Source organism: Phalacrocorax carbo, chromosome 9, assembly GCF_963921805.1.
Source record: "Phalacrocorax carbo chromosome 9, bPhaCar2.1, whole genome shotgun sequence".
NCBI classification, from domain to species: Eukaryota; Metazoa; Chordata; class Aves; order Suliformes; family Phalacrocoracidae; genus Phalacrocorax; species Phalacrocorax carbo.
Genome location: NC_087521.1, coordinates 11,715,321 through 11,737,075, shown reverse-complemented (window position 1 = coordinate 11,737,075; position 21,755 = coordinate 11,715,321). Strand labels below are relative to the sequence as shown.

Below are 21,755 nucleotides of genomic sequence, written 5' to 3'. Positions count from 1 at the left end.
TGACAGAAGTGGTCACTGAAGCTGGACCGCTTTTCTCCTGGAAGCGATGTGCACCACGCTGGCGAGACTGGTCTCCAGGACACGGATGGGGCCCGTGACCCCGGTCCCACCGCTGCGGCTCTGGCCCTCGCCACACTCCAGCCCCACCGACAGCGGAGCAGGCACTGGGATTTCCACCCCTGCCCTGCCCCAAGGCTGCACGCCCGCCCGCCGGGCACGGCCAGCGCCTCCTGGCTGCGCAGGCAGCTGCTCGTCACCCGCCCGCCAACAAACGGAGGATGCCGAGGTCAACCCTGGCTCCCGACACGTTTCCTCCGGCGGGCCCGGGGGAGGGCCGTGGGCGCGGGGACGGCGCTGGGGTGGGACGGCGCGGCCGGCCGGGGCCAGCCCGAGCCGGGGCCGAGCTCCGCCGCAGCCGCCGGGGCAAGCCCGCGCCCCTCGGCCCGCCGCGCCGCGCCGCCGGGATGAGGCGGGCCGGGCCCTGGTGCCTGCTCCTGGCCGCGGCCTGCGCCCTGGGCCGGGCCCCGCCGCCGCGGGCCGCCGTGCGCTGCCAGCCCGACGGCGCCTGCTTCAGCGCCCACCTCGCCAACGGCTCGTACGACAAGGCCCGCAGCGCCTGCGGCGGGCAGCGGGGCGGCCTGGCCTGGGTCAGCGGCGAGGCGGAGCTGCGGCTGCTGCTGGGGCTGCTGGCGGAGACGGCGGGACCCGCGCCCTCGCTTTTCTGGGTCGGGCTCAAGAGGAACGCCGCCGCCTGCACCGACGAGGGGCAGCCGCTCCGCGGCTTCTCCTGGGAGGGCGCCGACGACGGGGCGGCCCCGCGGGAGGTGCCGGCGGCGCTCGGCCGGTGGGTGAAGGAGCCCATGAAGTCCTGCCTCACCCTCCGCTGCGCCGGGCTGCACCTGGGGGCGGCGACCCCCGGGGGCGGCCCCAGCTGGGGCTGGAAGGAGCAGATCTGCCAGCGGGAGAGCCAGGGCTACGTCTGCAAGTACCAGTACGAGGGCGCCTGCCCCGACCTCAGCCCCGCGGGCGCCCTCCGCCTCGACTACCGCCTCCCCTTCGAGAAGCGCAGCGCTGGACCCGGTTTCAGCCCGCCGGGCACCATGCTGAGCGTGGCGTGCCCCGGCGGGGAGGTGCAGCTCACCTGCCAGCCCCACCGGGGCGGCTTCGCCTGGAAGGGGGCAGAGGACGGGACGCCCTGCGCGGCCACCGGGGCGGCCACCACCGCCGCGGGCGGCCCCGCGGAGACGCCGGGTGCCAGGCAAAGCCCCTCCGCCCCGGCACCCGGCGGCTCAGCGGCGCCGCCCGGCGAGGGAGTCGAGACGGCTGCTCCGCCGCCCTCCTCCTCCAACTACGTTTTCATCCTGGTGGCGATCGCGGTGGTGGTGCTGGTCATCCTGGTCATGACAGTCATGGGGGTCTGCAAGCTCTGCTTCAGCAAGAAATCCGAGGGCCGGGGGGACAAGAAGCCGCCGAAGGCCGGCAGCAAGGCGGAGGCGGGCTCCGCGGAGCCGAGTGGGGCAGAGGGCGGCGACTAGCCCCGGGGCGGCCGGGGCCTCGTCCCTCGGGGCTGCCCCGGCCGGCAGGTCCCACCCCGGGGCAGCCCCGGCTCCCCCGTCTCTGCTGACCCCCCTCTCTCTGCCGCGGGGAGCCGGGGAAGAGGCGCCGTGGGACATGGCTGAGCAGGACCTGCGGATTGTCAGACGTGGGGGTGTGCAGCAACCCCCTTTTCAGGGGTTTGAAGCTTGGGACGGTCAAGAGTTTTTGTCGGGATGAAAACCAGTTATTTAGGTGCTGACATAAGCGTAATAGAAACACAACAGCCTGTCCGACTGCTTGTTTGCAGCAGCAACTGTCACGGGTTTTTATCCTCTCCAAAACCGTTCTTCGGGTGCCTTGCTTGGAGCGAGTGTTACGGGGACCACTTTGAGCAATCACATCTTGTAATCTGGAAGTCAGTCTTTGCCTGAGTGGTACTTGGAGGCTCTCATTTTCTTTCTAATTGCTGGAACGTTTGGAGAGGTGCACTGCCATAATTTTGGAGGAAACTGTGACCCATATGCTTTCAGACTGACATTCTTAAAAGTGAAGAGCATTTCTATACTTGGAAGGCCATTAAATTGCTGAGGAAGTGGGAGATTAAGGGGGAGTCAGGTTTTTACTTCAGCTGATGGAGAGAATAAAGGCTGATTTAAAACATAAATCGCTGCTATGTTCATTACTTCATATAATATTCATTTTTATTGTAGCAGAGCAACAATTTTTTTCAGTTAGTTTTCCTCCTAAGGTGCATCAGTACACCACCTGCCTTTGGCGTGCGGTATGTGGCTCCCTTACAATGAGACAAGATGCTGACAACTTCGAACTGTGAGAGGAGTTAATGTGGGTCCAAATACATCATGCAAATCCCATTCTTTTTAGTCACATGTATTGTTTTCCATGGAAAGTAAGGAGAGAATGATTCACCCTTTGTGCCCCTTTCTAAATGAGGTAGACACTTCCTCTGATTTCACTTGGCCATTCCTGTACAGCAGCTTTCATCCTGGCCGCAGAACTTGCTTTCTTTGCATTTCAGGGTGCTGATGCTCACCTAGTATTATTACGGTGTTGGTTTTCAGTTAAAGTGGTAATGCTAATCATTGATTCAAAGTTTTCTGAGTGCAATAAGACACAACTAACTGGATCTCATCCAACTCTTCTGGGGTGCGGGGAGGGTAGGGAAATATTCCCTTAAAACACTTTAAGCTCTGAAATGTCTTTTTAAATATGCTTTTTTTTGTTTGTTTTCCTCTCTTTAGAACTGATCTTCTGACTACTGCTTTCATTTTGTCACTTTGTGTTGAATTTGGAGAACTCCATGTCAAACAATAATGTGTATTACCTATTTTTCTTGCAAGCAAAGATTGAAGATTAATCTGGTGTAAACATCTGTTAAGGATAAAGTATGACAGAGCATGGATTTTTTTTTTCCTTTTCCCTCTCTGCTCAACAGTGATAGGCTGTTGCTATCTGGGAAAGAGTCTGCTGCTTTTGTTAAGGGGTTCACTGACATCTGTAAGCCATCAGGCTGTCTAAAGCCATAAATTCCATTGTATCATGACAGGAATGAAATCCAGCTAGATGAGAATGCTACTCATTACAAAGCTGCCTCATAATCTGCATACTTTTCTAATCTGTTTTCTGACATTTGTATTTCAGAAGGCAAGCATTTTTCAGCTTCAGCAGGAGGCTTGATTCTACATTCAGATGTGCAGAGATTTGAAAAATGACTTAGCCATTAATGCCTTTTGTCTTAATTCCCTTCCTGTTACAGTCACTGTATGGGGCAGTGTATGTGGAGCTCTGCTTTTCTAGAGGGGACTTCATAAGCAACTAGCAACTAAGATGAATGAGTTATTATTTCTATGTTTTCCTCTTTCCCACATATCGGATGGCTTAATGGGACTGTGCAGCTGACCAGGTTTGTTTTTCTAAGCTCTCATTCTCTGTTTCAGGAGTCTCACCAAGCACAGAGTTAAGTGCTGAATTAGGCGCCTGTAACTGACTACTTCTTTTGGCATCTCTCAGGATTTGACTCAGACTATTCAGTTAAAATGTACAAGTTCATGCTCTTGGAAGCCATTCACCTGTCTTGTCTTATTCTCATTTTGCTCTTTGCCTTGACTTCCTGTGAATTCACATTTTGATTTCAGAGTTCTTTTTCTCACACTCAAGATTCAGAATTAAGCATTAGACATTTGTCTAAAGGACTACACAAAGATTCTGTATGTTTTCCCTGGGTTATAATTTGACCCAACTGAAACCAGACTATTTTGCATCTAAGGGTGGGATCTGTCTCACCAGGTGTAGACATCTCTTACAGCTCACCTAGACTTGCCTACTCACCTAGACTCCCTTACAGCCTATGGAGAGAAGTAGGTATTTGCAATTTTTCTCATTTTAGACTAAATGCTGAAAACAGGGCCAATTAACTGCATCCTGAAAGTGCCATTTCCCTACATTGACTGTCAGGAAAGCCTAGGGAGGCTAGTCATATTTAAATGCCTGTAAAACACACACCCAAAATTAAATCAGAAAAATCAGTTAATCTAAGTTTCCACTTTTCTAAAAGCAAGCTCACAGTGCCTTGTGTCTCTTCAAGGCATGGCTAAATGGCCATAGTTTTACCACAGCTTCTATTGCTTTTACGTATTAGAGATTCTTGTTTTGTCTATTTGGATTTCTTCACCTTCATTTTGCAGTCAGTAGAATACAAAGCCTATAGCATTTGGATTTGACTGGAACCTGAGCAGGTTTGAAATGCATGGATTTCTTTTACTCTAATTATTCAGACCAAGAAGTGGATGGTTTGGGAGCAAGGATAAATAATTTTTGCTTTCCAGTCTCAATTTAAATTGTGTCTTTCTTAAATAGGAAACCAACAGATAACTGGCTTGCAACATGGACTCTTGGCTCATATCATAACCATGATTTGGTGATCTGCAAGGCAGATTCAGTGCAGGGTTTTCTGTTTACATACATAGGAGGAGAATAAGTAAGGTTGTAACGAGCACAGATGATCGTATCAAGGATTGATGTAATAAAAGTGTCTGGTTATGAAATTGGATGCAACTTTCTTTTCATTCTTATGTAACACCATATATAAAGCACACAATCAAATGTAAATATTCTTCCAAAACATAGGAGAGATAGAGACAAATCTTGACCTTTTCTCTCATGCTACATACATGTCCTTTGACTTAACATATTACATAAGCATATTGCAACTGTTTTCCAGTACAGAAAAAACATAATTTCATCCCATATTAAACCCATATAATTCACATACAAACTTTGTATCTGTGAGTTTTAAAATGGATGTATTTGTATGGAGGATTTTTAAAAACTTAATACTTTCAATTCTAGTTGTTCATATTAGGTGGGGTTTTTTTAAATCGTAAATTCCCTGGGGTAATGTGTAGTGTTGTGGACCCTGGCTCTTGACTAGAGGACTGGATGTAATAATGTAACGGTAATGAAATGGTAGACACACAAATCTGTGAGCCCACATTTAAAAACTGTGCTTTCTGCAAAGAGCAGGAATGTCCAAACCTCTCATCGATCACAGTGGTCTGAAAAGTGTCCCCCGTTGCCAATTATGAAATCCAATTTTTAGATTTTCTTAATTCCTCCCAAGATAGTTTGACTTGTAGGCACACCATTTATCAGCTGTACATTTTGTTCATGAACACATGATGAATTTTTAATGGTTTGTATTCATCAAATAATCAGAAACAAGATTTTAATATTCCCCAAATTTTTAATAATGATTTATAGTGCTGAGGGCTTGATTAAGTGTGTTATGAGATTAAAGTGAAATCCAGAAGTGGACATGGGCAAAATTCAAATACTTCAGAGAACTTTTCTTCTTTTTTAAGTGTAGTATATAGCTTAAAGACAAATAAAAAAATGAGTGGATTCTGTGCTTCCCCCAGGAAGCATAATTTCCTATCACTTAATTTTTTTCAGACCTCATTATCCTTCCTCATTTATTACATGGAGTTTAATCACTGGTATATGCAACTTAGTTCCTTCTAGAAATAATACTTTCTATTTCTTCAGTATATGGACATGTATCAAGGCTGTAGAGTGGCGGTTCATACGTTTCATTAATGATGCATAACTAACTTGAAAGGCAAACACAGCAAGGCAGCAGCAGTAACCACTCTCTCAGGGCTTCAAAACAGGTTAAACTTCATGCCTTTCCTTCTTTCCCCAATATGCAGCCTTGCCTTTCTCCTCTGGACTTACAAGTCCAGAGCTCTGGCATTGCGAGACTGGAAAGTGACCGTGAAGGGGAGCCATCTGTTTGCAAGCAAGTCTTTTTCCATATGGCAGACTTGAAGGGCTGCCTCACTGTAGGTGAGGTACCTGAAGGCAGCCGTGGAGGTGGGGAAGGCACAGACATGGTGGTGGTCCCACATTTATTATGTCCTTTCCCTCCTGCCACCTGCCAGTCCTTTCATGTTGCAAGTCTGAGGCTGAAGGATGGGGGAAACCACTACTGTTATGTATTTAATAGATAATGTAAAGAGTGAGGATCCTGCAGGTCCAGGGAAAGGATGAGCTGAGGAGTGAGAGATAAGAAAGACAGGCAAATATCTATCTTCACCAGGATGTATCCATCCCTATTGTCCTCTCGCTGCATAGTTTTTCAGGTGTTTGTTACTCAAAATGGGGTGGTTTGCAAATAAAGAAGATTTTCAGTCATTAATCCAGGAACAGCACATGGGCTGTAATATGTCAGAAAAGCATGGTTTTGTTTTTGGAACCTAACCAGCAGGTCTCATGTTTTAGACTGATAAGAATGGTTTACACTGGTCCCTGGAACATAACATAGGAGCATAAGAACAGGTAGTTTGAGTGAGATTAAAAGTCATATCGTCAGTAATCTGTCTGTGACAACAGCAAATGCTTTAGGAAATAGAATAGCAAATCTGACATCTGTAAGTGACACTTTTCGTAGGTACTCTACGGTTGCAAGACTTCGCATTCGAGGCTGAGTTCATGTCACGCTTGGTAGACTTCCATCAATTTGTCTAACAGAATTTGGATTCAATGTATTACTTTTGGCATCCAACTATCCAATTAGTTCCACAATTTATTTACATGTGACATAAAAAAGCAGGTCTGTGCATCTTCTTGATTTCCCATATCTTTGCCATACACTCCTTCACTCATCTCTATCTCAAGTTCAGGAGTGTTTCTTTTTTAGAAACAATTCTATAGATCGAATTGTTTTGTTATTCTTTTTTGCACCTTTTCTTATACCATTAGATTCTTTGTGAGATCCAAATTCAGAAGCTGTTGGAGATGCAGGTACAGTATAGTCTTCTATGATGGCTTGACAGTATCTTCTGGTTATTAACAGTTACTAACATAACCATTTGTTTGTTTTGACCACTGCAGAGAACTGTGCTGATGTTTTCAAAGAATTATGTCTCAGTTTTTTTCCAGATCATTTATGAAAAATTTGAGCACAACAAGCCCCAGGACAGAGCCCTGTGGGTTTCCAGCAGGTTTCACCATAGTGAGTAGTACAGCTCTTTCACTAGGAAATTCCTAATTCCTAAGCAGGTTGAAAGCTTATGGTTAAGAATCAGAGACAGAGGCAACAAAGGGAACCTTGTGGTTGGTGTCTACTACAGACCGCCTGATCAAGGGGAGCCTACTGATGAAGCCTTCTTCCTCCAACTCCAGGAGGCTTTGCACTCACGGGCACTTGTCCTACTGGGGGACTTCAACCACCGCGACTTATGCTGGAAAAGTATCATGGCGAGCCGTAGGCAATCCAGGAGATTCGTAGAATGCATTGAGGATAACTTCTTGAGCCAGGTAATAAACAGCCCTACTGGGCTGGTTTTGGCTGAGAAGGGGTTAATTCTCCTCACCGTGGGGGGCGGCTGCCTTTCCAGCTTCCCGGGCTCTGCCGCGTGGCGGGGGGGGGGGGGGGGCTGGGAGGGGCGGGGCCGTGGCGGGGGCGGCTGACCCCGACTGGCCAATGGCAGGTTCATTCCATACCATGTGACACCATGACCAGTATATTGGGGGGGGGCGGTTGCGGCTCGGGTCGGCGGGCAGCTGCGGCACGTGCGGTTTGTTTCGGCGGTTCGTTCCCCTTCTCCCCTCCCCTCCCTTCCCCCCCTTCCCCTGGGCTTTGCGCCTCTCAACATCCTTCTTTACTTTGCATTTCTGTTGTTGTTTCTTTTCATTTTAGTTATTAAACTGTTCATATCCCAACCCACGAGCGTTACCCTTCTGATTCTGTCCCCCATCTACTGGTGGGGGAGTGAGTGAGTGGCTGTGGGGCTGAGCTGCCAGCTAAACCACGACACCTGCCCAAGGGGATGCAATACTTGACCTGATGGTCACCAATGCAAATGAGCTTATCGGTGACATCAAGATTGGAGGCAGCCTGGGCTGCAGCGATCATGAATTGGTGGAGTTCACACTCCTGAGGGATTTGAGAAAAGCTAGGAGTATAGTCAAGGCTCTAAATTTTAGGAAAGCGGATTTCCAGCTCTTCAAGGAGTTAGTCAGCAGGACCCCTGGGAAATCGTCCTCAGGGACAAGGGAACAGAAGAGAGCTGGCAGAGCTTTAAGGATGTGTTCCATACAGCACAAGAGCTCTCAGTTCCCAGGTGTAAGAAATCAGGCAAGCAAGGGAAGAGACCAGCATGGCTGAGTTGAGATGTGCTGGTCAAACTAAAGAGGAAGAGGGAACTGCACAGGCAGTGGAGCAGGGACAGGTATCCTGGGAAGAGTATAGGGACGCTGCCTGGTTGTGTAGGGATGGGATCAGGAGGACCAAGGCATGACTGGAGCTGAATTTGGCAGGGGATGCAAAGAATAACAAGAAAGGCTTCTACAGGTATGTCAACCAGAAAAGGAAAGTCAAAGAAAGCATATGCCTATGATGAACAAGGATGGTGGCCTAGTATCAACAGATGAGGAGAAGGCTGAGGTACTTAACAACTTTTTTGCCTTGGTCTTCACTGGTAACCTCTCTCCTCATCCCTCCCAAGCCGATGGACCACAGGATGGAGACTAGGGGGAATAAAGACCCTCTCACTGTAAGGGAATATCCGGTTCATGACCACCTGAGGAACAGGGGTATACATAAGTCTATGGGTCCTGATGAGATGCATCCCAGAGCCCTGAGGGAATTGGCTGATGTAGTCGCTAAGCCACGTCCATGATATTTGAAAAGTCATGGCTGTCAGGTGAAGTCCCTGGGGACTGGAGAAAGGGAAACACTGTGGCCATCTTTAAAAAGGATAGAAAGGAGGACCCAGGGAACAACCATCCTGTCAGCCTCACCTCTGCACCCGAGAAGATCATGGAACAGATCCTCCTAAAAGCTACACTAAAGCACATGGAGGACAGGTAGGTGGTCCGAGGTAGCCAGCATAGCTTCACCAAAGGCAAGTCCTGCCTGACCAACCTAGTGGCCTTCTATGATGGAGTGACTACATCAGTGGAAAAGGGAAGAGGTATGGATGTCATCTATCTGGACTTCTGTAAGGCCTTTGACACAGTCCCCCACAGTATCCTTCTCTCTAAACTGGAGAGATATCAATACAGGCTGGGGGATGAAGGGATTGAGAGCAGCCCTGCAGAGAAGGACTTGGGGGTACTGGTGAATGAAAAGCTGGATGTGAGCCAACAGTGTGCATGTGCAGCCCAGAAAGCCAACCATATCCTGGGCTGCATCAAAAGAAGCGTGGCCAGCAGGTTGAGGGAGGTGATTCTGCCCCTCTACTCTGCTCTGGTGAGACCCCACCTAGAGTACTGTGTCCAGCTCTGGAGCCCTCAGCACAAGAAGGGCATGGAACTGTTGGAGCAGGTCCAGAGGATGGCCACAAAAATTATACAAGGACTGGAGCCTCTCCTATGAGGAAAGGCTGAGAGAGTTGGGGTTGTTCAACCTGGAGAAGAGAAGGCTCTGGGGAGACCTTTTTGTGGCCTTCCAGCACTTAAAGGGGAACCATAGGAAAGATGGGGGCAATCTCTTTAACAAGACCTGTTGTGACAGGACAAGGGGTAATGGTTTTAAACTAAAGGAGGGTGGATTTAGACTGGATATAAGGAAAAAATTTTTTACTATAAGGGTGGTGAAACACTGGTACACGTTGCTCAGGGAGGTGGTAGATGCCCATCCCTAGAAACATTCAAGGTCAGGTTGGACGGGGCTCTGAGCAACCTGATCTAGTTGAAAATGTCCCTGCTCATGGCAGGGGGGTTGGACTAGATGACCTCTAAAGGTCCCTTCCAACCCAAACCATTCTATGATTCAATGATTCTAGTCCTTCTGAATTCTTAGGAGAACATAAGCCTCTGGTAATAGTTTGTACTGTCCACTGTCTGATTTACTCCAAAACTCCTACAAACTCTTCTTTCTAATGAAATTCCACAGACTTATCCACTGCCCCTCTTCCAAAAAAAAAATTAAAAAGGGTAGTCCATAATGAACAGAGGCAAAAAGATTTAATGGCTTTTCCCCTGTGGCTTTATTCCAGAAACACTCTTAAATACAATCCTCATTCATCAGCAGGTTGGTTTCTTGCTCTACTGGATTTTGCACTGCTATGTCTTTAGGCAGATGTTCCTCTAACTTTTTTTTTTGGCCTGCTTTAAAATTTTACTGTTTATTTGCCAAACATCACCCTTTCTTCTGTTTTCTTTATTTGTACTTCGTTTCAACTTTAAATTATGTCCTTTTCTGATGTGTACTGTTTAACCTTTTAGACTTTTTGAGGGGAAAGTGGTCTTCTAATGTCTTCTTTTGATAGGTAATATGTGTTTAATCTGATCCCCTAATATGCTTAAATAGTCCCAGTGCCACCTGCAAGCCTTTACCCTTTTAGCTGTTACTTTTAATTTCTTCTTAGCATCTTTCATAATTTATATGCAGCTCCCTGCTTTGAAATTAAACATTAACATAGTGAATGTTTTTAGCTTTTTTACTCAAAGTTGTTCACTTTAGGTATGTTGTAGTCACTGTTCAGCCAAATAATGTCCAGTCTTAGGACAAAATCAGGATCTGTTTCTTCTGTTGTGGATCATCTTATTAATTGTGCCAATAATGAATTATTAAAGATGTCTGGAAATTCAGTTACTAGTCAGTCTGTCATGATAACCGTCCACAAAAAAAAAAGTATTCTGTTGATGGTGTTTAAATTCTTCCTTCTCCAAGCAAGTAATGAACTGTGTGTATGTAGTGCATGCAGCTTTTTCTCATAATACAAGCTTCCTAGATTTCATGCCAATAACCCTTCCAACTGTGTAGTCTTAGTGGTGGCACTTAAAGAGAATTGATTCTTTTTCAATTGTACCTAACCACTGAGATGATGAAGCAGATACTGGTCCATTTGAAGCAATCCCAATATCCTAAGAGAATAAGTAATCATAAGAACACATGCATTAGTCTTCCCACGTAAAACAAAGTTGGTTTTCATTCTTTTCTAGATTCTGAAGCTTAAAGGGATGTGAAGATAATATACAACGTGAGCATCAACCTATTAATATACAATGTGCATTATGGTCTGTTCTCCCCTATATTTAGTGTCATTGTTATTAGATATCCAAAACTTTTACATAGCAAGTCCTCTTTTACTTACGTATACATCAGACAGATACTAATGAGGAAGCTTTCATTACTTTCAGATAAATTGACCACACTAATGCTGTTAACATCCATTGCAATTCCATAAATACAGTTGAGATCTTTCAAAAGAATGTCCTACTGGCTTGTCATGTAAAGTCAACTTTACTGCAGTAAAAGACAAGAACTTGGGATTAAATGCATATTCTATTTTGTGTTAAAAATTAAAGTATGCATATATTGGTATACATTCACAGATAATATGATATCCTAGTAAAATTTGAGATTGTGGGAATAGGTTTTTTTGAGGAAAAATTCTGTCTGGTCAGGAGAAGTCCTTCTGCAGACTCTAGAATCATTTCAGTGCAAATATGACTGACAGGTACTTTTCCACAGGTATGAATGTATCAGAAAATTTTCTTCCATGCTTAGGGAGTTTATTGTCTGACTTATTTTCATTTAAATCTTAGTTCCAATGAAAGGTTCTTGAATGAGTACGCTGAAACCTGCAATCCTTTGTAGATCAGATAAGCCATCTTGGGAATGTAGCTCTATGCCTTCATGATAAACTGAGTTCAGAGTTTCAAGGTCTATGAGGGAAATACTTGGACATTACCTTTTGTTCTTAAGAGTATATATTTCTCTTATGGGAAGTAATTTTCCCAGTCATAGCACTGAAGATGCTTTTAAAGTAAGGAATTCTGTAAATCTTACTTTATGATGGTGAAAAAGCAGAGAAAATGCTGCTGTATTCCATTTTTGTCTTGTTGATAGGGAGTTCTTCTTTGTGTTGAGCAAAAATTTGATGAGGCTTTTTTCTATTTTAATGATAAAAGGAAAGAAAATCCATTAAATTCAGAGCATCTGAAAAATCCAAAATAAATCAACATTTTAAAAAAATCTATTATCTATCTGTTTTCTGCATCATTTCCTGAGTTTCTAATAAAACCATAAAGTACTCAAATCATCACTTGGTTTGTAGAAAAAATACCTGGATACTTTCTAACCTTCGGAAAGAACAGCCCACTCTGAAAATAACAATTGACATAAAAAGCAAAACTTCATCTTTCTTGATGAGTTGGAAGTTTATGTATTTGCTGTACCCTAAACAATCCAAATTAATTATGTGAAAGAGCCAAATCCTGCTTTACAATGCCCATATTGGACTCTTTTTGGTTTTTTTGTTTGCTCTTTTCTTAACAAAATGGACTCTCCTGGGCATCCCACCCTTGATTTTTCTCCATTTCAGATTCCTTCTTTCTAAGGCTGTTCAGTGTCAGATATTGACCAGTTTTGCCTTATTTCATATCTGTTCTCACCAAATATCCAGTCTTTTGCCCTGATGTTAATGTATCTTGGATGTTTTGCCTGGTCTTCTATGATGCCTCATAAAGTCCTGTAACCCCTCCACCTTCTAACAGGAGCAACGACAGTGACAATTAAAACCCCACCTGCCCCCCTCACCTGTAACCACTTCACATACAAGCATCTGAGAGAGCCATTTCCATAACTTTTCTTCCCAGTTAACTGATGGGAATTTTGTATAATCTTTTACTAGTACAAGTAGCAAATGAGATTCAATTTCTTATGGACTCATTATGTGATCAGTTAACAGCTACTGGCATAAAAATTAAAACAAAGTATATACTGTGCCATCAAAAACATACATTCTCTGTGTTTCTTATCTTTCATTTAATTGAATTTTCTTTCATCCATTCATTTGGTCTTGTGATCAATTTCTGTAGTTTGTATAAACCTAAGACACGAACCATAGCCCAGATGTAGCTGTTCAAAACATCACTGAAATCAGCTATTGACAGTAGCCAAGCATCTTCTGTGGATAAATAAGCAACTCTTCTTATAAAGACACTTGAGTTTATAGAAAGAATACAAAATGGTGTAAAAAATAGATGGCATAAGATAATAAGCATGTTTTAATATCAAAGTTGTTCTAGTTTTCATGAAGACATATCAAACTCCTTTAAAAAAAGCTTCTCTGTAATACTGTAGTCAATTTAGCTTCTAACAGTATCTTTTCTCTTTCTGTGACTAAATGATATACAAAATAATTCTGCTGCAATGTTAGGAAAATAAGCTCAGTAATACTGGTATTGATTTTCTGCTCAATAAAGCAGTGCTTTTCAAATTTTCCTTTTATCCATGACTTGTCTCTCATTGACTGAGTAAGGGGGCAAGTTCCATCTATGTCTCTTTTTAAGAGAAACCAGAAAGCAACAAGATCCCCAGCTTTTATCTGGTACTCTGACAGATAATGCACTTTTTGTATACATCTACAATGCATTAGAACCTGTTTATCTCAGTTAAATAATGTAATGTAAAGACCACAATCATAGCCTCCATTAGTTTTCTGGTTTAGACCTCAGATGGAGATATTCATCTTATCCTAGCTGGGGAAGGGTGTGGTGGTTCCATGTGGTAGGAACGGGGAGTGATTTCCTGAAGTGCTGGGCAGTTGCAGCTCTCAGTCAGTGAGTGCTAGCCAACTCCAAACTTTCAACATCAAAGCCATATCTCCAAATATAGCCACTCCAGTTCTAAATCAAACACTAGTCACTTTTTTTTTTCTCCAAGATCTCCTTCTCTTACCAGCTCCAACCTCTCCAGCCATAGACTTGCCTCCTTAGGAGAATTAATGCTCCAATTTCCTCTACACATCAGAGCAGCAGAAAAGCAAACCGAAGACTTCCTGTTGCCTAAATAGTAAAACCATGCTACCTAATGGTTCAGCAACTGGGATTTTAATTTTACTATTCATTAACTCCTTTCTAACCAATATACATTCTGATTCATCCCTTTACATGTTGGATAATGGACCAAAGAGGATGCTTATATATTTTATAAGAATGAAGCATATATACGGGCATGCATGTTGTGTGTCTGTATACACACGTACATACTTGCTTGGTGAAACTTCACCACATTTTGAACTATTCCAGCAGTCATTTGAGCTTGCTGTTGTAAATTTGAGTACCTCCAAGACCTGCATGAATCAGTTGAACTTGTGGCCCTTTGCTTTTATCGGTCTGTCAGCACCGGCACTGTTGTTGCTCGGCTTTGTTCAGCATTATGAAGCACAGTGCGTTACAGCACCCCTGCAGAATCTCACAGCTTCCCTCTGGGTTGTCCTACAGTTTTACGATCGGTAGGGCCCATACGTACACTGAAAACAACACTGTCACCAACAATGTAAGCAGAGCCAATACAATCCAATTACCATGATCATCACGTCCCAAGTCATAGATCTGGTAATTCTTATCTGTCCTACATCTCCCATATGTTATGCATTTGGGCACTTTTATCTGAGCCTTTCTAGATAGGAAGCTCAAGAACCCACAGAGTGACCCTAAGTCATATTATACAGCGTAAGATCCTGTATAGAAAAATCTTTTTGGGGGAAAACGGAGAGTAGAATGGGTCTTCTGTACATTTATATTGCTTTCAAGGTGAGTCTACCCAACATACACATGGTAAGCGTATAATGACAAATGTATTCCATACAGACTGGAAATTAAAACCTATATATCTCAGGTAGGATATACCACCTTGCTGTCTCTGCTTCATGGCTGCTTACTACTCTCCCAAACCCAGATTTTAGGCTTTTGGGGAAAAAGGTTGGAGGGGCGTGGGCATAGTTAGCATTGAAAAGCATATTTCTTGTCAAAACTGTGTTTGGCTTGTAGCCATCTAGTGACATACTTTGAAATACTCTCTGGTTCACCTGTTCTCCTTGGCTATTTCTCTCTATAAAATATGTAAATAATAGCTAAAAGCATTATTCTCAAAGAGAAATCTAATTAGTAAATTGCCCATTCTTCCTGTGACTTAGCCTGCAGTTATCAGTCCAACAGGGCTGTGCTGAAGTGGATGGAAGCGCTGGATACACAATGCAGTCGGAATATTTTATTCTCCTCTAGAGATTCATAATTCACATTCTTGTATGTAGAGCCCTGGAGTGAAGGAAGGTTTCTAGGGGCTGAAATCACAGAGTCTAGAACTTTGGATTGATGTTTCTTTCTTGGCTAATTTCTTCTGGCTTTTTTTTTAAATTAATTTTCCTGGATTCTTTTGTCAAGATTTTAAGACACTAATTTACACTGCTGTTCTGGAAACACAGCAGAGAAAAGTAAAATCTTACATAAATTGTTCGTCAGTGGGTCATTTTATTTCAGTAAGGTTTAGTTTAATATTTAAAATTAGGATACTGATTTTTGGAAACTGGCTAAAATACACTATATGGTCACAGTGTTAATAGAGCGTGCCACGTACATTTGAAATGCAGACTTTTCGTTTTTCAGAAACGACCAGAAAGCCTTTCATTTTAGTCTGATTCACTGGAAACCTGGCATTTCAGAAATGCTTATGTTACATTCAGAAGTCTGATTCTCATTCTCTGTGAAGAAATCGGATGGGTTCTTTATATGTCAAATGCAAAGAAACCATACACTGTGTGACATTCTCTGCTGTAGGGACCATCTCAAAAGGCAGAGGATCTACATGTGGCCGACACCTTTTTCCATCCAGAGCCCCGATACAAAGTGCTTCTGCAGCCAGTCTCGTTCGAGGCCACTAACTGCACAGGGCAGGCAGCCCCAGGATGATGGGATGCGTCTTCTCTGCTACTGCGCTGAGAAGCCTAGTGAGAAAGGAGAGAAGTTTCCTGCATACCCTCCTTTGAGTGGGAAAATGCTGCAGCGGTACCTGATGTACGTGCCATGTGAAGACCATTCTCTCTTGTGTGTACCACGGGAAACAGTCCAGTCCATTGCCTAGCTGCTGTTCAGAGCTATCACACTTTTGGGTATAGGTCTTAAGCTAAACAAAGAACAACAAAAGTTGCATGGATTTCAGTGGCATAGGGCCAACTTCCATGACAAAGTGTATGCAGTATATTTAAAATATTAAACTCATGGGTAAAATGCAGTGACACACTACTGGTTTTAAATTACAGTTTACCCATTTGTAGAAGAATTATGTTATAGCTGTATAAAGAGGCAAAATGTCACCAAGAAATACGTCACTGTACTTTTTTTCAGTGAATTAAGCATTAGTTCAGATCATTTCCATGTGAAATCCGAAGTTTCTTATTTGCAATTTGGAAAGCATTAAAAAGAGTTATGTTTGTTTTCTGGTACACATTATTTCACAAGCACAGCTTCTTTTTTTTCTTTTTTTTTTTTTCCTTCCTGGTAGTTATGTTCTACAATTTAGAATAACAACACAGAATGAACTAGCTTTTTCTTCCAAAGCAAATTAAGAGTGATTTCCAGCTGTTGATCACCTCTCCCACTGCCAACGTCAAACTAAACTCAGGGTGAAAAAATAGCAGGAAGAACTGCTAGTTTAGGATAAACAGGTTTTGTTTCCAACTGAATCTACAGGGGGTGTTTTACGGGCGCTGGCTGGCAGCGAATTAGTGCTTCCACCTGAAGGAAAGCCTGCCGTCTACTGAGGCACCAGCAGCCTCTGCGGCAGCACCCGGCTCCTCTGACAAGTACAACCACCCTGCTGCCTGGGAGAACTGAAATTAAAGGGCGTGTGCTGGTAGGTGTGCAGACATCCATCACAGCTTTGTTTAAAGGCAAAGTTTTAAAAAGTTTTAAAAAAAAAAGTTTAAAGGCAAAGTTTAAAAAAAGGAGATAAAAAGAAACAAACCCAGGCTTTTCAGCAAAGCTGAGTATTGGATATGAATCACTGCCTCTTAACTTTTGCTTCATCATGTCTGATGTTAAACAAATCCAACAGTAGAAAGTAGACTGACTCTCTGTTTAATCTGACCATACATAACAATACGCTTGGGTGAAAAAGGCAACATAAGATTATGAGATTTAAACCACTTCTTAGGGATTGTGAGATTTTAAGTGAAGCTCTACAAATAGCACCGTGTGGTATCATGGGGTATTTTACTGTTTTGACAGATGTTCAGTTTCTGTGAAAAGTTAAATACGCTTATAAAGAGGTTTCGTCCTTCTTTTCCCTGTATGTGCATGTAAAACATTACCAAAATTAATATTTGCATGTTTTCTTTAAATGAGGCCCACTGGAAAGTAAAAGAAAATAAACTGTACAATTGTTAAAGCTTTTCACAAAATATTTTAATAAGGATGTAACAGATTTCACATTAGCAATTTTCAAACTAAAAGGAGCTGACTCACAGTCCATTGAAGTGAATTAGGATTTTTTCTCTTGTTTCAATGGGCTTTGAATCAGACAACTTTGAAATACTAAATTTATACATTCATTTAACAGTACCTAATTTTTGGTGAAAGAAATGTACAAAGTAGTATCCTGCTTTTTTCTGCTGAGAAAAGTTAAAGGGTAAAATTTGACAAAAACTGTAGTAAGTCCACCACCGCAAATGCTAGATGCCTTAACAGTCAACCTTACACTTAACACTGTACTTAAGCACTGTAGCTGCCTGTACAATGCTACGGGTATGCTGCTACTAGAGATTTTTTCCAATCTCTTGCTTCAGATTGCCAGTAGTTATAATTAATGCAGCCACAGTATTGTGCTAGAGAAGTAAGTAATTTGTCACAGCTACTGGGACACCTGCCACTCTGTCACACTGTTAACATAGGCAGTAGGAAACAAAAACATAGCTGCTTATTTCAGCATGGTCCGTCCTGATTCTTACGTCTGGGGTAAGAGGGAGCAGGGATAAAAGGTTTTGTTTAATCAGCTGTCATTTTTCAAACACGAAAGCTTCATTTGTCTATACAAAAATTGTTCTGTCATAAGAGGGGAAGAAAGAATTTCTGTGGGGGAGACAATGTAGATGAAAGAGTTAGGAAAAGTGTCAACCTTTTTATCCAAAAAGGAGCCCTCTTGAGCATCACCCATTTTAAATGCAACCTTGCAACTAGCCACCACAAACATAAGTACACAGTATAAATTGCTTCAGAGAAACACATTCACAACACAGTGACAAGAATCAAATTAAAAAATCAAACAAAAAAGATGTCTGGCACACACTAAAACCAAGAATTCTCAGAAATGAAACATTAAGAAGCTCTGAGCCAGTATATTACATTGGCAACATATGAAACCTTTTTTTTTTTTTTTTTTAGTGCAACAGAAGAAACTGGAGCTAGGGTAATAGCTATTATCAAACAGCTACTTTTTTTTGTCAAGTATTTATTTGAGAGCCTGATGGAGATTTTGAAATGAATCCCTCTTTTTCCATGTAGGCTAAAGTGACTTTGTGGCTACCTAGGTCATTCAAAACTGTCTCAGCTCCCTTCGTCGCTGTTTCACAGCTGATGGAGCAGGCGCAAGACAATAGCTTCACAGTCTAGCGCTCCCTTTAAACTTTATTATTAGCACAGTTTATTGTATGTATGGACACATTCAAATGTCTCCCAGCTCAGTGCTCCCCCCGAACTCCTGGCTCAGTACTCTGCTCCCTGTGAGTCACGGGACTGTTTATCTCCTGTTATCAGCAACCTGCTGCGCAGCTCTGAAGCACAGCAATAATCAGGTTTTTTTCCTGAAGACCTTTTCTGCCCTGCTTCCCCTGAGCGTAGCACAGAGCACCAGAGCCCCAGTGAGGTGCAAGCTGTCTGCAAAGCAAAAGATGGCACCATGACTGTGCTGCTGCTTTTCTCAGGGCCTTTTTGCTCCCTGCTTTCTTTTGTATTCCGGGGTGGGGGGCAGAGAGAGGCTACTTGCTCCTTCCTGGTGGAGGGCAAGGTGTGTGTTGGAGGGGACTTTTCCCAGCATTTCTACGCTCTGAAGGGACGGTGCATACTGACAGATGCTGAGCAGGGTTGCTTTCAGTCAGAAGGAGTCTGAGCCTGAATGCTGGGGCTTGGCAGGCTCAGCTCAGTGGCCTGGGGGGGTCCCGTCAGCCGAGGGGGAGGGCAACCTGTACAAAAGGAGAGGGGAGAGTCGCTGTGGGACCCATACAGCCACTCGTCAGACACAGAGAGGGGTGGCAGAGCCTGGCTGCCAGACCCTAAGTTGACCCACAAGTGCGGCAATTTGCTAAGTGGGTGTCAAAGCATCAATACTCTCAAGGGAGGCAGATGGGGGGGATGGGGCAGCAGACCAAGGACGTGGAGGTTTCTTTGCTTCTTCTTGTGCCAAACACCACTGTTGGTGGGCAGGACCGAAACCCCCTCCCTCCCAGCCTCCCCATGCCACAGCCCTGGCCTCGCTCACCCTCCTGCTGGGGGGCAGTAGGGGAGTGGAGGGGCAGGAATGCTTCCTCAGAGGGTCGTAATCCTGGAGGTGCAAGTGCCATTCCTGTACATGCTCCCTGACTCCAAGTTGTCTGGGGGAAAGTCCTCCACGCTGTATGCCCTGCTCTTGAGGGCAGTGGCATAGTAGTCGATGGGTTCCTCTGCAGCATTGTCCATCCAACTGAGGCAGAGCAGCCGCTGGAAGGACCGCTTGAAGTTGTCCGAGAGAAAGCCATAGAGGATGGGGTTGGCACAGCTGTTGGCATAGCCCAAGATGACGGAGAGCTGGCTGATGGTGGCATCATCCTGTTCTACGAAGACATTGACCAGCTGCACAATGTAGAAGGGCATCCAGCAGATGACAAAGACCATCACCACCATCATGACCATGAGGGTGATCTTGCGCTCCGAGCGTTTGCGTTGCTGCCAGCCAGCCTTCAGGGCCACCATGCGCATCTTGGCAATGATGAGGATGTAGCAGAGGCAGATGGCCACCACAGGCAGCAAGAAGCCCATCAGAAAGGTGTAGACCACAAAGACCACCAGCCACCTCTGGGTGGGCTCTGGCATGAGCATGTTGCAAGCCACCGTTCCATCACTGTTGGCTGCTGTGTTGGAGAAGATGATGATAGGCAGGATGATGAGGATGGAAAGCACCCAGACACCCAGATTGACCATCTTAGCCACGGTGGGCCGGCGGTACCTAGCCGCCTTGATGGGGTGCACCACAGCAATGTAGCGGTCCACACTGAGCACGGTCAGGCAGTAGATGCTGGTGAACATGTTGATGGCATCCACGCTGAGCACCAGGCGGCAGAGCAGCGAGCCAAAGGGCCAGTGGTGCAGCAGGGTGGAGGTGACCAGAAAGGGGACGCTGAGCATCAGCAGCTCATCTGCAATAGCCAAGTTGAGGATGTAGATGTTGGTGGCCGTCTTCATCTTGGCGTAGCGTAGGATCACGTAGATGACCATGGAGTTGCCGCACAGCCCCACCAGGCATACCACGGAGTAGATGAACGAGATGAGGATGGCGCTGCCCTGAGACTCACTCAGGGTGCTGTTCGGGGCGCCGGAGGAGTTCCTGCCGCCCGAGTCCATGCCCCCCGCCGCCGCCTCCTCCGAGGCGCTGCCGGCTCCGCCGCCACCTCGGTCGCTGCCGCCGCTGTCGCTGTCGCTGCCTGCACCGCCCGGAAGCCTGGTGCAGGTGCCATTGGGGAGCATCCTCTGCCCGGACCTCCGCGCCCCCGGCTCAGAGCCGCCGGCGCCTGCCGCTGCCCGGGCTCGGCAGCCCGGCGGGGCTCCGGGGGCGGCTGCGCCGGGGCGCTGCCATCGGGAAGGAGGCGGCTGCCGGCGCCGCTGCTCCGAGTGCCGGTAATTGCTGCTCCCCGGCTGGTGAATGATTAATAGGCAGCGGCGCGTCACTAGCTACGAAAAGGAGGAGGGAAAGAAAAAAAAAAAAAATGCGGGAGGAGACGTAAGTGGGTGTCCCTCCCAACCCACCCCCCACCTCCCATCCCGCCCTTCGGCTGTTCGCAGCTCTGGCAGCTCCGGGGCTGCCGGAGCGCAGCCTCCCCCCTGTCTCTGCTGCCCCCCGACCCTGCAATGCTCCCCGACCCTGCGCTGGTCTCCCCTCCCAGCCAGCATCCTCTCCTCCCGCCCTGTTCCGCACTGCTCCCCCTCCACGGCACATGGGTCTGGGCCAGGGGCACCCCAGGCAAAGGGAACATCTATTCTCCTTTAAGAAAAAGCCTGGGTCATGGGTGGCTGGGCAACGTTACCTGGGCAGGCGTGCCTCATGCGTACACAGCTGCCGTAACCCTCTTCTCTCACCGCACCATGTGCATTGCTCACCCCATGGCACTGGCACCAGGCATGGCACTGACTACGACAGCCCACATAACCTTCAACCCTAATTGCACAGCGCTGCCTGAAAGGAGCAATGCCCATGCCTCCTTCTGCCATGCACTGCCATGCCCTCCACCTTGTCCTGGCCCAGCACCGCCACCAGACATCACACACTAGCAGCACCCAATACTTTACAGCCCTGTCCCTCTCCACACACTCTGTCCTGAAACATGCCCCCTATCCCATTCTGACACCCCAGCACGTGCTCTGCCTCTGTTCATCACACATCCAACAGTGTAGGCACCAGTTTGAACATTTCAGCTCGCCACCACTATTTACACCATGACAGTGCCAAGACCGTCCTAGCTATGCTGCTATGCAAACACACCATCTGTACACTCTTCTGTCCCCCTCACGTACTGCTTCCACTCACAGGATCACTTCATGCTCAACCATTACATGCTGCATCACCAGCACTACAACCCCCTCTCTTAATATTGTACTTAAAACATATGCATATCCCTGATAGGGTTGTGTCCACACAGGGTGAGGCTATAAACCCTCCTCAG

General features: G+C 45.6%; 2 protein-coding genes across 2 annotated transcripts; one reads left to right on the top strand and one right to left on the bottom strand.

Annotated features, from left to right (window-relative positions):
• Positions 1–239: 239 nt before the first annotated feature.
• On the top strand, positions 240–2,956 carry CLEC14A (C-type lectin domain containing 14A). Its single transcript, XM_064460334.1, has one exon. The coding sequence runs from the start codon at positions 279–281 to the stop codon at positions 1,533–1,535; it is 1,257 nt and encodes a 418-aa protein (XP_064316404.1). The 5' UTR covers positions 240–278; the 3' UTR covers positions 1,536–2,956.
• Positions 2,957–19,321: 16,365 nt separating this feature from the next.
• SSTR1 (somatostatin receptor 1) lies at positions 19,322–20,788 on the bottom strand. Its single transcript, XM_009513552.2, has one exon. It carries the CDS (start codon positions 20,560–20,562, stop codon positions 19,369–19,371), a length of 1,194 nt encoding a protein of 397 aa, XP_009511847.2. The 5' UTR covers positions 20,563–20,788; the 3' UTR covers positions 19,322–19,368.
• Between the last annotated feature and the right edge of the window lie 967 nt (positions 20,789–21,755).